Source organism: Mobula hypostoma, chromosome 23 (assembly GCF_963921235.1).
Source record: "Mobula hypostoma chromosome 23, sMobHyp1.1, whole genome shotgun sequence".
Lineage (NCBI taxonomy): Eukaryota > Metazoa > Chordata > Chondrichthyes > Myliobatiformes > Myliobatidae > Mobula > Mobula hypostoma.
In genome coordinates this window covers 35,935,027-35,950,312 of record NC_086119.1, presented here as the reverse complement: position 1 = coordinate 35,950,312, position 15,286 = coordinate 35,935,027, and the positions used below count along the sequence as shown (strand labels likewise).

The following is a 15,286-nucleotide window of genomic DNA, read 5'->3' as shown; positions in this document are numbered from 1 at the left end:
TTTAAGAATTCCATGTGGATTTGACATATTATCTAAAACTTTGACAAATGTCTACAGATGCACAACAGAGAGTATCCTGACCAGTTGCATCATGGCCTAGTACTGAAACACCAATGCCCAGGAACGGAAAAGTCTACAGAAAGTGGTGGATAAAGCCCAGTCCATCACAGGCCACAAGATAGCAGCATCCGTCATCAAGGACCGCCAACGTCCAGGCTATGATCTGTTCTCACTACAACCATCGGGTAGGAGATAAAGGAGTCTTAGATCCCACACCATTAGATTCAGCAACAGCTATTACCCTATTGTATGTAAATATCTGCAAGGAAATAAATCACAACATGGAATACGCTGACAAAAATGTACTTTGAAAATAAATTCACTTTTACTTTGATATTGATTATCCATTTCCCTCCATAAATGCTGCCTGATCTGCTGAGTTCCTCCAGTGCTTTCTTGTGTTGCTCCAGGTTCCAGCATCTCCATTTTCTTGTGTCTCCGATTCTTTGATATTGGCACATATATCAAGATACACTGAGAAGCATGTCATGCATACAGATCACCTCAAGACACAAGTACATCAAGCTCCAAAACGTGGGGCTTTGTACCTCCCTATGCAACTGGATCCTTGACTTTCTCATTGGAAGACCACAGTCTGTGGGTTGGAAATAACACAGCCACCCCGCTGATAATAACACTGACGCACCTCAAGGATATGTACCTAGCCCACTGCTCCACTCTCTCTAAAACCACGACTGCAGACATCCCCCCCTCGCAAAAACTCATTTCAGGGAGGTAGCACCATCAATTTGCGGGAGACTCCCGGAACCTCTGAGAGAGGTGGGATGTCTGCAATAGAGTTGCTCCTTAGCAGCTAGCCAGCTAGTTTAAATAATGTTAGCTATGCTAATGAATGAATGACACCCGTTAAATTCACCTCAACATGTCTTTTTAAAAACGCAAACACGAGGAATTCTGCAGATGCTGGAAATTCAAGCAACACACATCAAAGTTGCTGGTGAACGCTGCAGGCCAGGCAGCATCTCTAGGAAAAGGTACAGTCGATGTTTCGGGCTGAGACCCTTCGTCAGGACCAACTGAAGGAAGAGCTAGTAAGAGATTTGAAAGTGGGAGGGGGAGGGGGAGATCCAAAATGATAGGAGAAGACAGGAGGGGGAGGGATGGAGCCAAGAGCTGGACAGGTGATTGGCAAAGGGGATATGAGAGGATCATGGGACAGGAGGCCCAGGGAGAAAGAAAAGGGAGAGGGGGGAAACCCCAGAGGATGGGCAAGGGGTATAGTCAGAGGGACAGAGGGAGAAGGAGAGAGAAATAAAGAATGTGTGTGTATAAATAAATAACGGATGGTGTACGAGGGGGAGGTGGGGCATTAGTTTGGGGTGTTGTACATTTTATATTTTCTTTTTTCAGAACACTCTGCCATGGCGTGCTCTCGCTCTCTCTCTCTCTCTCTTGCTTTTCTCTCGCTCACTCTCAAAAAAATTGATTTCCGTGATATTGTATATAATGTGCAGGCATCAGGGAGCCACTGTTAGTATGCCGGAGACTCCCGGAACTTCCGGGAGAGGTGGGCTGTCTGTGACTGTGTGGCTAGGCACAGCTCAAATGCCATCTATAAATTTGCTGACAACACAACTATTGTTGTCTATGCTGCTATTGTTCTCAGAACTTGTGAAATCAAAACAAAGTTGGTGTTTCATCCGAACTTGCTAAAGTTAGACTTGCTAAACTTGCAAAATGTTTAAATTACAGTTAAAATAGCGTGGAAAATGTAGATGAAAACACAAGGCAAGACCAGACAATGTGGGAGGAAAGAAACTGGAGAAGGGATTAGTGAAAAACCAGAAGGGTGTGTAACTAGGAGAAACAGAATAGTTATCTCAAACATAAACAGTGACAACTGGGAATGTTAAATTCAGAAACTGGAAATGATAATTCAATAAAATTGTTGAACTTAGTTTTGAGTCCAAAAGGGTATAAAAAAGGCAGACAAAATGCTTTTTCTCAAGCTTCTTTGTGCTTTACTAAAATAGATAATCTCAACTCTGAACTGATTTCACAACCTCTGGGGACTCGCTTTCAAGGACTCGACAACTCATGTTCTCTTAATTTAGTTATTTGCACAGTGTCTTCTTTTGCACATTGGTTGTCAGTCTTTGTGTGTAAGTTTTTAAATTTTTTTCTTTGTTTCACAGTCAATGCATGCAAGAAAATGAATCTCAAGGTAGACAAATATGGTGATATATAAGTACTTCGATAATAAATTTATTTTGAACTTTGAAACTAGTCTATAAATTACAACTGTATTCATATGGCATCTTGAGCTTTCCGTGGGGCTTTAAAGTTGGAAGGCGCAAACTTTGCCGTCTGCCCCAGCACATCCTCTGGTGTATTGGTTGTTAATGCAAACAACACATTTCACTGAAGGTTTCAATCTACTCATGATAAATTAACTTAAATCTTGGTATCGTCCATTGTCATGCAGTTTTTCCTCAAGAAATATATCCCGCAGTTTAATGGAAGGATTACTTGATTATGTAACGCACTGAGCTGCGTTCACAGCATTGCAATTTTTTTTGCATTCATTTGCCATAACAAACTGTGATGCATCTGATTAGGATGCTTTCTGTGGTGCATCTGTAAAAATTGGGACGAGCTATCAGGAGCATGGCTTGTGAGGAAGTAGAGGTCAGAATCAGGTTTAATATTACTGGCATATGTCTTGAAATGTGTTGTTTTGTGCAGCAGTACATTGCATAACATAATTAAAATATATATTACAATAAGAAATACACTATACATATAATTAAATTAAGTATTGCAAAAAGAGGCAAAAAAAGAAAAAATATATAGCGAGGTAGTATACATGGGTTCATTATCCATTCAGAAATCTGATTGCTGAGGGCAAGGAGCTGTTCCTGAAATATCGATTATGTGTCTTCAGACTCCTCCACCGGCAGCAATGAGAAGAGGCATGTACTGGGTGATGGGGGGTACTTAATGATGGATACTGCATTTTTGAAGATGTCCTTCATGCTGGGGATGCTAGTACCCATGATGGAGATGGCCAAATTTGCAACTTTCTGCAGATTTCTTCTGATCCTGTGCAGTGGTCCCTCCATACCAGATGGTGGCAAACCATGTGAAAGGGAAAGCAGGTTGAAAAATTGACAGCAAAAGCAATAAAGCTAGGTCAGTGGGCAAACAGGAGGCAATTAAGTTGGTGGAAGTGAAGGTTGTGCTACAACTAGGACATAAAAAGAACTTCATTGTGGGCTGAGGACAGAGGCAGCGGGTGTAAGGGAATCTGATATTGGGAGCTGTGCCTTGGGGTTGAAGAGTGTGAGGGGAGTTTAACTGGTAGGCATAGCTGTGAAAGCAGGTATGACATCAACTAGCAGATGGTTTCATTCTGACGTTCATCTATTTTGATTCCCAACACTGCAGGTTGCTACACTTAGTGTATTGATGTGTAGAACAGACTGTCTCATCTCTGGAATGCAGCCTCCTGGTTCATGTTTGGATCAGGTTTGCCTGGAGGTGTAGAGCAGTGGAATCATGTAGAAACCCAAATTGACTGTCACTGAGCATGTTATTGGTAAGTTGACTTGATAACATTGCCAATCACACATTTTATAACTCTAATCATGACTGAGAGTAGACTGATCAATAGACATTTAAGACCATAAGATATAGGAGCAGAATTAGGCCACCTGGCCCATTGAGTCTGCTCTGCCATTCAATCATGGCTGATCCTTTTTTCTATCTCCTCCTCAACACCAGTTCCTGGCCTTCTCCCCGTAACCTTTGACGGCACATCCAATGAAGAACCTATTGATCTCAGCCTTAAATACACCCAACGACCTGGCCTCCACAGCTGCATGTGGCAACAAATTCCACAAATTCACCACCCTTTGGCTGAACAAATTCCACAAATTCACCACCCCTTGGCAGAGATGCCCTTTGGCATCTCTGTTTTGAAAGGGCGCCGCTCTATTCTGAGGCTGTGCCCTCTTGTCCTAGACTCTCCCACCATGGGAAACATCCTTTGCACAGCTACTCTGTCTAGGGCTTTCAACGTTCGAATGGTTTCAATGAGATTCCCCCCCTCATCCTTCTGAATTCCAGCAAGTATAGATCCAGAGCCATCAAATGTTTCTCGTATGATAACCCTTTCATTCCTGGAATCATCCTTGTGAACCTCCTCTGGACCATCTCCAATGCCAGCACATCTTTTCTAAGATGAGGGGCCCAAAACTGTTCACAATACTCAAGGTGAGGCCTCACCAGTGCCTTATAAAGCCTCAGCATCACATCCTTGCTCTTGTATTCTAGACCTCTTAAATGAATGCTAACATGGCATTTGCCTTCCTCACCACCAACTCAACCTGCAAGTTAACCTTCAAGGTGTTCTGCACAAGGACTCCCAAGTCCCTCTGCATCTCGGATTCCTGGATTTTCTCCGTTTAGAAAATAGTCTGCACATTTATTTCTACTACCAAATGCATGGCGATGCATTTTCCAACATTGTATTTAATTTGCCACTTTCTTGCTCATTCTTCTAATCTGTCTAAGTCCTTCTGCATCCTACTGGTTTCCTCAACACTACCTGCCTCTGCACCAATCTTTGTATCATCTGCAAATTTGTCATGCTTCTTGTTCCTTTTTGTGCATTGGATGGTACCTACGTCACTTCCTTAGCACTTGTCTGTTTTTTACACGGATGAGTTGCTAACTCAATTCCCAACCTGGCACAATGGAAAGCATACAAGGGGCTGGCCAGATTCAAAGCTGGGACCATTCACCTCAAAGTCCAGTGCCGATTCCACTGAACTACCGGCCGGCCAAATCATGCTTCTTGTAGTAGGATACATGCAAAGAACTTTCCATAATGTTGAGGTATAAGTACTGGAACTATACTGGAACATCTTAGACAAAAACATAACATGTTCTAGAGCAGAAATCTTTAACAATGCAATCAGGACATTTTCTTGGTCCTGTAGTTTTTGCAACATCTAGTACTCTTAGTTAAAAGATCATATCATAGAAGTGAATCATATGGACTGAAGACATGTTTCTGTAATGGAGGAAACTGTAGGAAGAGTCAAGATGATCATGCACTTGATATTTCTGGCTAAGTACGGGCAAAATTGTTGACTTTCTTTGGGAGAGACGGACAATACAGTAGAAAATATCCTCAGTGTGAAAACAACATCCTCGAGTGTTGTTGAACATGTTTTACAGAGGTAAAGGTGTGGATGTGTTGTAGGGATGCAGAACAAGGGTGGGCTGTGTTGTATGAATAAGTGGATAATAGATTATGCTATGTTCATAAAGCTGTACAAGATGAAAACAGTCATTCAACCTAACACACCCATGTCAAAGTAAGAAGACAATAGAAATGATAATTGACTTCAGGAAGCAAGAGACGGGGCATGTGCCCATATTGGACATAATTTCGCGCCAATATATAATTGGAGTTCTGGTTCTTGGGTCGGGTTTAATTGATGCAGTTTATGGATTGGACTATCTAGTTCACATTATGATGTGCTTCTGGTTGCTGTTTTTTGTTGTTATTTTGTTGGGGCTCTGAGACCATAAGTTAACAAACGACATTGTGCTAGATTGAATTGCATATGACTGGACTGGTGCGATGATTTAGTGTTTTGTATTGTGCATCTTTCGCTCATTTTTCCTCTTTGTGCGAATTATTCTTTTTTTGCGCTTTGGTGGCGCGATTGTTTTTCTTTGAACGGGGGCCATGGTATTTTTTTGTTTCGCGGCTGTCGGTGGGAAGGTGAATCTCGGGGTTGTAGACTGCATACATACTTTGATAATCAATGTACTTTGCATCTTTCAACTGCCTTTGGAGGGAAAGGCAGGGCTGGGAAGAGAGGAGGAGGAGGAGGAGGAGGAGGAGGAGGAGGGAGCTAGCTGCGTTGGAGGGTTGGGTGGGCAGGTGAGGACTGTGAGGCGTTCCGCTGCGGGTTGCTCATCCCACCTGGAGGGCGCGCTCTGCCGTCGCTGTCGGGGAGCGCTGTTTCGCCGTCCTTCGACCCAGCCCGCAGTGTTGTTGGACCGGCTGCTTAAACAGATCGCCAACAAAGTTAAACGTTGTGGATCAGGTCATGGCCTGGTTATTGGGATCTCTGTGCGGTCTGCTGTCGGTCTGAGGCTGGTGTCCGTGTCGCCTCGCACGCACTTGCTATCACTCGAGTCCGGGGCTCGGGCTGGGCCTTCCTACGTCCGTGAGTATCAGGCACGATTCAAACTGCCATAGATTTAAGGATGAACCGACTCAAAGAACACATATATCTGTGGGTTATTTTTGAAAACTGTTGTTCAGATTTTGCATTGGACGCACAGTTCGGCCTCCGGAATGTTTGATTTTTTTTTGAAGGATTTCTTATGTTTTTAAACGCAGATATTTTTCTGCTATCTATAATTAGGGATAATGGTATTATGTACATGTTATAGTTTTTTTTTGCAGAACTAACGCTTTTGTTTCATTTAACCATTGATTGTTTTGTTGTGAAATAAATCACAGGGTAGAGGCAGCCTAACCCTTCCAACTTTTAAGTAAGTCCACATTTCTTTATTTTCTTTCCCGCCCGCTTCACTTTATCCTCTATCGATCCGTAAGTAACAAATGAAAAGTAAAGACTTCGCTTATCTGTAAGGACACAAGACAAACATACTTGTCTCTCAAAAGGAGACTATTATTGCATCTCAATTCATCCACAGGTTCCTTAAGGTTGTCATAGCCGGGGGTGGTAATGGTGATAAGCTCCCACGACCTATTAAATGCCCGCAATGGTGTGCGTCTCAAATTGCCTCTGACAACCAAGTCCAGCTCCTGGCCTTCACGTGTGGCTTAGTACTGACAGGAGAAAGGGCAAAGGAGGGTTACTGATGCTTTAAAATCAGTCGTTTTGGGCAAATGGGGTTCGTCAGCTTTGGTTGGCAGCTCATCTTGGAGGAGGAAAACTTGGATCTCAAATCTCAGCAGCCTTGTTGTAATACCCACTCATAGGGAAGACTTTGGGAGTAAACCCTGAGGAAAAATTCGGAGCTGAAGTCCCAAAGGCAGCTCAACGCTGACTGGAAACATCTGTGACGCCACTGGTACCAAAATGTATCCATCTCTGCTATTCCTTCAGATTCATCAACTGCGTGGAGACAGCTTTGCTCTCCATATCGTACAATCCTGGCTTGCGGGGACACAACATCCATGGATGACCCCGACAAACGGTGGGCCCACTGAAAATTCATCCGCAGAATCACGTCGCACTATACGTAAAAATGGAGAAGGAGGGCTATTAGGTTTAACCTAATTAATCATAAAATCTTGTGTTTACAGCATATATTTCTCAAACCACTAATCAATTATTCTCTGTGGGTATAGAAATGCATTCACCGTGAACCATCTACTAGCTTTCTAACTTTTTATTGATATCAGCCCAAAATTTATTCTATTGCTCTTTTAAAACATTGCCCCCCACTCAGCCCTGAGCCCAGTAACTCTTTAATAATTGGAAGTAATATTCTGGTATTTATTTCTCCCATTTTGTTAACCAACTGTATTGGAAACCATATTTCTGAAATCACTCATCCATGTTATGTGGGAGATTGTATTTGTTACTCTGAGTCTTTGCACCTTTTTTGAATATTGATTGCTGGATTAAACACTAATTTGCATTTAGCCTTAAAGTTGTTGTTTAGTTTGTCTTCCACTGACTTGCATTTTACCATTTTTACTGTTATTCAAAATTATTCTGGTTTAACTAACTTAACTCCTGAACCAAGTTCTGCAACAATATTTCAAGTGTTTGACTTGCTGAGTGCTTTGACTATTTTCCTGTTTTTTACTGCATTAATGGATCATTTGTTCTAAGACTCCCAAGAACCTTTCAACTTTTTATTCTTGTTCAGATAGTGTTTTTTTTTACCTTTCTGTGTTTTTGGAGTGTATTTTGCTTTTTTAAAAAAAATAAAAACATCATTCATTTCTAGATAGAACAGCAATGACTTCAAAAGGCAGTTAAATTCTAAGCATCACAAACAAGAGAAAATCTGCAGATGCTGGAAATCTGAGCAACACACACCAAATGCTGGAGGAACTCAGCAGGCCAGGCAGCGTCTATGGGAGGAAGAAGTACAATTGACGTTTCGGGCATGGGAATGGGAGGTGGAATTAAAATGAGTAGCCACTGGGAGATGCCGCTTTTTCTGGCCATTTTAATTCCACTTCCCATTCCATTCCGATATGTCTATCCATGGCTGCCTCCACTGTCGTGATGAGGCCAAGCTTAGGTTGGAGGAACAACACCTTGTATTCCTTTTGGGTAGCGTCCAACCTGATGGCATGAACGTTGATTTCTCAGACTTTGTGTAATGCCCCCAAACCCCCTTACTCTTAATCCATTTCCCATCCCCTTTTCTCTCTCTCACCTCATTTTCTTGCCCGCCCATCGCCCCCCCTCTGGTGCTTCTTCCCTTTTTCTTTCTTTCTTCAATGGCCTTCTGTCTTTCTCCAGTCACCTTCACAGCTCTTTACTTCATCCCTTCCCCTCCAGGTTTCACCTATCACCTGTTGTTTCTCTCTCCCCTCCCACCATGTTTTTAAATCTACTCTGCTTTTTTTTCTCCAGTCCTGCTGAAGGGTTTCAGCCCAAAACAGCAATTGTACATTTTTTCCATAGATGGGGCCTGGCATGTTGAGTTCCTCCAGTTCTTTGTGTGTGTTGCCTTTCTAAGGATATTAACAGTATTCAGGTGTTGAAATGTGTTTTGAAATTAATGTGTGTTTTGTGGGAGAATATGAACAGAAGAAGGCAGTTTTGAAATCACTGGGTTCACTATTTGGGGTTTCCATTGAGAAGCATTTTCAGATTGTCTCACCAGTTTGGATTCAGGTAATCCAAATGTATTCCTGTAGGTTGAACCAGTCTAGCCATTCTCTTCTGACCTCTTTCATTAACAAGGCATTTTCACACTCAGAACTGCTGTTCACTGGATGCTTTTTTGATTTTTTGAACCATTCTCTAGAGACTGTTGTTCATGAAAACATTGCTTATTTTTACTGCAGTCTTGTCAGAATGGATATTGGAGTGTTGCCATGCTTTGTTTTTATTTTTTTCTTGCACTTCTGTCTTTGATTATTGTGGGCTATGTTAAACTACGGGAAAATCTACAGCTGCATAATTGCCCAGTCTTTACTCCCTTTGTATAGAGAAATGACTAATTTAGCTCTTTCTAGAAAAGGGAGGCCCAGATTACGGGAGTAGAGATTTGAGAACTGTGAAGTGTTAACACTTATACTCTGCAATTTACTTGAAAACTTCTGAACATGGAACAGTACAGTACAGTATGGGTCCTTTGGCCCATAATGTTGTGCTGACCTATAGGACTGTGTGCGAAAGTCTTAGGCACGTGTATGAAAAAAATCTGTAAAGCAAAAATGTTTCAAAAATAATGAAAAAGTTTCTATCAAAAATTTAAAGAGCAGTAAACAGTAAAATAACTAAAATCAATACTTGATGTGACCACCGTTTGCCTTTAAAACTGCATCAATTCTCTTGGGTAGACTATTGTGCAGTTTTACAAGAAAATTGGCTGGTAGGTTGTTCTAAACATCTTGGAGAAATTGCCTCAGTCTTCTGCAGACTTTGGCTGTCTCGCTTGATTCTGTCTCTCCGGGTAAACCCAGACAGCCTCAATGATGTTGACATCAGGGCTCTGTGGAGGCCAAGCAACCTGCTGCATAGCTCCTTGTTCTTTTTGCTGAAGGTAGTTCTTTATGACCTTGGGGTCCTTGTCCTGTTGCAGAATGAAGTTGGTACGGATCAGATGCCTCCCTGTTGGTATTGCTTGATGGATGAGAATCTGCTTGTACTTCTCAGCATTGAGGATTACATTAACTCTGAGCAGATCACCAACTCCATTTGCAGAAATATAGCCCTAAACCTGCAGGGAGCTTCCACTGTGATACACTGTTGGCTGCAGACACTCATCCACACAGTGCTCTCCAGCTCCTCTATGGACAAAGTGCCTCCTATTTGAGCTAAAAATTTCAAATGTTGAACTGTCAGTCGAGAGCACTTCCTGCCATTGTTCTGCACCCGAGTCCTTGTGTTTTAGTGCGGAGGTGAGTCTCTTGGCTTTGTTGCCGCTTGGGAGGAATAGATTTTCGGCAGTAACTTTTCCTTGAAGACCACTTTTGACAAGACTTCTTCAGACAGTGGAGGGGTGTACTTGGGTTCCAGTGGTTTGTGAGTTTAAGCTGAAGTGCTGGACTTCTGATTTAGAAGGGATGTCAGTTTGTCTCAACTGCTGCAGTTAGTTTCTGTGGCTGAGCACTGCATTTCTGGTCCTCAACTATGCCCGTTTCTTTGTGCTTTTTCAGAAGAACTGAGGCAGCACATTCTGGCTGCAGCAAAATTTCAGCCTGAGAGAAATCTTGCTAATACAGGAAGACCACCTTGTGTCTTGTTACTCTGTTCACTTTTGCCATGGTGTAAGAATTTATGATTTGTAGGTTAAACCTTTAGTTTGATTATTCTTTGCCGAGTTTGATTCAGTTTCAGTTATTCAGTTTAGTTCATTTAACTCATTATGTCTTTGATTATGAGCATCCATTTGTTCTCTTTGTTTAATCATGCTTTAGGCTATAGACCTACAAGGTAATCAAGCTTGTAAAGTTGTCTATTACTTTACTTTAATGAAATTCAAAAAATTCTCTAACATTTAATTTTTTTGGAAAATGAATGTTTGGAAATATAAAATTTGCACTATTCTACTGAAACACCAATGCAGAAGGTTAAAAAAATTATATCAACGTTTATGTAAATCACAGGGTGCTGAAGACTTTTGCGCACTACTGTATATAAACCCACTCCATGGTCAATCTAACCGTTCCTTGTATAGCCCAGAGTCCTCCATTTTTCTTGCACTCGTGTGCCTATCAAAGGGTCTATTAAATGTCCCTGTTGTATCAGCCTCTAGTGCCACCGCTGGAAGTAAATTTCAGGCGTCCACCACTCTGCATTTAAAAAAAAACTACCTTTGACATCTCCTAACTTTCCTCCACTTGCCTTAAATTGATATCCTCTGGTATTGGCAATTGCTACCCTGGGTGGTTATATGCTCTATCTGTGCCTTTCATAATCAAATATATCTTGATCAAGTTACTTCTCATCCTCTGTCTCCAAAGAGAAAAGCTTCAGATAACTCAACCTTTCCGCTTAAGAAATGTCCTCTAATCCGGGCAACATCCTGGTAAATCTCTGCACCTTCTCTGAAGCTGCCACATCTTTCCTATAATTAGGGGATCAGAACTGAACACAATATTCCAAGCATGGTCTAACAAGAGTTTTATAGAGCTGCAACATAATCTCACAGCTCTTGAAAACCAATCCTCTGACTAATGAAGGCTAGCATACCATATGCTGCCTTAACCACCCAATCAGTTTGTGTGACAATGATCTTGCGCCCCAAATCCCTCTTCCTCCTGCTATTAACCTTAAATTCTACTTTCAAGTTTGATCTTCCAAAGTGTATCACTTCACATTTTCCTGAGTTGAACTCCATCTGCCACTTCACAGCCCATCTCTGTGTTCCATTGTAAACTTAAGTTCGCCGGACCAATAACCACACCACAAACAGTTCTTTATTTTATCCTTTTCACTAATTTATTTGTTTGAACTCAGCCGGCGAGAAGTTTGGAGCCACACACAACAGAGGGACAGTGTTCCTCTCCCTCTGGGGGCTCATGTCGAACCTCTGTCTAACATGCAGAAACATTACAATTTATAGAACTAGCGAGACAGAGCATTTAATTTCTGAGATAAGAGAGTCCACTCAATCAAGGTTTTAATTACAGATGGGATGTACTGTCCAATCCTTATCAGTTATTCCCTTTCCTAGGCCCTGACTTAATTACAGACAGATATTCATTCCTGTGCTTTCGCTAAACAACAAGGGTACTTAGCTCAATTCTTGCAAAACTATAAGGCAGAATGTGTGCGATCCATGAGAACCCAACCCCCATAACATTCTCAGGAGACATCTGTGAGTCATTAATCTAAATAAGCCGCAGGCAGATTCCTCAATGAAGGACAAACAGAAATTTGTACACTATCCAGAACAGAGCACACGTAAGTTGGCACTTAATGTTAACCCGTTATTTACAAGAGTCCAAGAATCATTTCTTACTTCTCCAACACCCTTAAAATGTCATCACCATTGTGATCCACGGCAGCCTTCTACATTATTCACAACACTACCAACCATCATGTCACCTGCAAATTTACTAATCCACCCCTCACTTTCTCATCCAAATCAATTATAAAAATCACAGAGCAGGGGTACCAGAACAGATCCTTGTGGAGCACCACTAGTCTCCAACCTCTGGCCAGAATATGCTCCATATGCTACTGCCTTCTGTGGGAAAGCCAATTCTGAATCTGTAGAGCCAATTTTCCATAGATCTTGTGCCTCACAACTTTCTAGATGAAGCTACCATGCTGCTTCAAATGCTTGTAAATCCTGTGTCTAAGAATCCTCTCCTTAAGTTTTCGCACTAGTGATGTGAGACTATAATTTCCAGGATTATTCCTAATACCTTTCTTGAACAACAAAATGACATTTGCCATCCTCTAATCTTCTGATACCCCTCCTATGGTCAGGGAGGACACAAAGTTCATCATCAATGTCCCAGTAATCTCTTCCTTGCTACCCATAGTAGTCTGAGGTATATCTCGTCTGATTCCAGGAACTTGTACTTGTGTATTTCAGAAGCTTCAACACTTTCTTTTTCTTAACCTCTATATGCTCCAGCACATTAACCTGTACCCTAACCTTGTATTCGTCAAAGTCCCTCTCCCTGGTAAGCACAAAAGCGAAGTAATCATTACTGACCTTCCTATCTCATCTGTTTCCAGGCACATGGTTCTCCCTTTATCGCTGAGTAGTCCTTCTCTCTCTCTCTGGTCATCCTTCTGTTCTTCACATACATGTAGAACCCCCTGGGGTTTTTCTTAATCCTATGCCAGGGCCCTTTTGTGTCTCCTAGCCCTCCTAAGTCTCTACTTCAACTCCTTATAATTCTTAAGAGCCCTGCTTAATTTTGCTTCATAAACATTTAGTATGCTTTCTCTTCACTAAATGCTCCACCTCTCCGGGCAAAGGTATATCAACAAAAGGGCAGAAAGAGAAGGGTTATTTGTGTATATCTGTGAGTATGGTTCTGGAGCATTGTGTGGAGGGAGACCATGGCATATCAATACTCATCACTTTTGTAAATTGTCTTAATTGTCCATATGACATTATTATTGCTTTTTATTGTTAGGTTTAAAACTACACTTGATGGTATCCTTCAAAGGATTTAGAAGGAAAATGTCGATAATGGGCTTAAAGAAAAAACAACCTAAAACCTTCAAAGTTAAGGTTATTACCATGGATGCAGAAATGGAATTCAGTTGTGAGGTATGAGTGAGTTTCTGTTTTAGATGTATAAAGTATTTTAACGATTTATATCCTTAGATTATTCCAATGTTTTGAAATATTGCCTTTATGTAGGCAAATGCAACAATTGTTTTGCATATAGCAAAGAACAGTGGCAAATGTGATATTTTATTACTTGCTGCCCATTACGCCACTGATGTTTAGGACTGCAGTGAAGGTTTTCTTCAATGCTGCTTGCGTAATAATATATGTTTTTTGACAAGTTAGGGTTGGTAGCCCTGAGCTGAAGCCCTGAACCTGGTGGACCACTCTTAGTCTGGCCTGTACCCTTTGACCTGTTTGGCATGAATTACCCTACCAAGAGTCAAGGCACAAGGCCCTGACTCCTGCCAACATAGCTCTCTGGATCACTGGGGCATGCGAGCCTCCAAACTCTATGACAAGGTTTCAATAGGTCCATTTAATATCAGAGAAATATACACATCCTGAAACTCCTCTTCTTCACAAACATCCACGAAAACAAAGGCGTGCCCCAAAGAAAGAATGACAGTTAACTGTTAGAACCCCAAAGCCCCCCAGCTCTCCCCTGCCATGCATAAGCAGCAGCAAAGCAATGACACCCCCTCCCCACCAGCAAAAAAGCATTGACGCCTCCCACCAAGCACTCAAGCGTGCAGCAAAGCATCAATAAAGACCCAGTCTTGCATTACCCCAAAGACTACTCATTCACCCAGTAATTTGACATCCCACAGGTTCTCTCCCTCCCTAATGAGGGGAAAAGAGTTGTCCTTGTTTCACAATGAGAGGGGAGACATAACAAAGCAACTCACTGATTTATGGTGTTAAAGGTCTGTTGTGTTGCTTATTCCGAGCTCTGTGCCTAAAGAACTTGGGTCTCTGGGCACACAGCCAGCAGTCAGCTCGCTGCTTATGATCTTCCATCTCCCACGACGCATCAGGCAGTGGTGGCACCGGCCTTAAATCTGCCCGCCTCCAGTGCCACGAAAATCTGACACCCTGAAGGTGTGTTAGTCTTCCAGGCCGCATCCTTGGCATATCAAAAACTAGCTGGTCGTGAGGCCTCGAGAGCGGGTCCCATTTCCGCAAAGAACTGAAGTCAGCGTGTAACTCCAGGTCAGGGTCTTCAAAAGAACCTTGAAAAGAAGAAAAAAGAGATATCAAAGATAGAAATAGGGCTGTTTCTGAAGATGCAAGCAAAGGAGTCGCCGTTAGGCACCATCGTCCTCCTAAGCTCTGTCCTCTTGGAAGGATGTTTAGTCAGTTGCTTTGTTTCTGGCAGCACTAATTATATAACAAGAATGTGATGCAGTATTTTGTTTGAAGTGGGGAAAGCTTCCTTTTCAAATATTCCAAATGAACCTTCTATTGAACTTGAGACTTGGTTGAACACAGTTTATCAATTCATCTCAAAGATGGAATTTCTGATGATGCTGCATTTTTCAGTATTTAAGTTTGACCCAGATATCCTCAAATGTCTGGAACCAATACTCAGCTAATCTCATTGACCAACATGCTTAAGTAGCTTGTTCCATTTGCAACAATAGGGTCAATTGAATCTGCTGGGGAACATCCTTGGTGTCCTAACATACAAAAAATAACAATTGTAATTGTACAATAATGAAAGCTTTACATCAAAATGTACCTAACAATTCTTTTGTTTGAACTTACATCGTAATAAGCAATTGTAAAATTTTATGATGTATATGAAAGACTGGTTAATTTTTTCACCATTCACTTGTATTTGGTTATTTAAATTGGATGTATTTAAGAGAATGGAGAA

At 41.7% G+C, this 15,286-nt stretch overlaps 1 protein-coding gene across 2 annotated transcripts in view; it reads left to right on the top strand.

The window, feature by feature from the left end:
- The first annotated feature begins 5,967 nt into the window (after positions 1 to 5,967).
- The window catches only part of nf2b (NF2, moesin-ezrin-radixin like (MERLIN) tumor suppressor b), a 60,717-nt gene continuing 51,398 nt past the window's right edge, over positions 5,968 to 15,286 (top strand). For both annotated transcript variants that reach the window (XM_063031963.1, XM_063031964.1), the window contains exons 1-2: positions 5,968 to 6,269; positions 13,370 to 13,506. In XM_063031963.1, the coding sequence (XP_062888033.1) occupies positions 13,387 to 13,506 (120 nt within the window). In that variant the 5' untranslated portion in view covers positions 5,968 to 6,269; positions 13,370 to 13,386. The remainder of the gene's footprint in view (positions 6,270 to 13,369; positions 13,507 to 15,286) is intronic.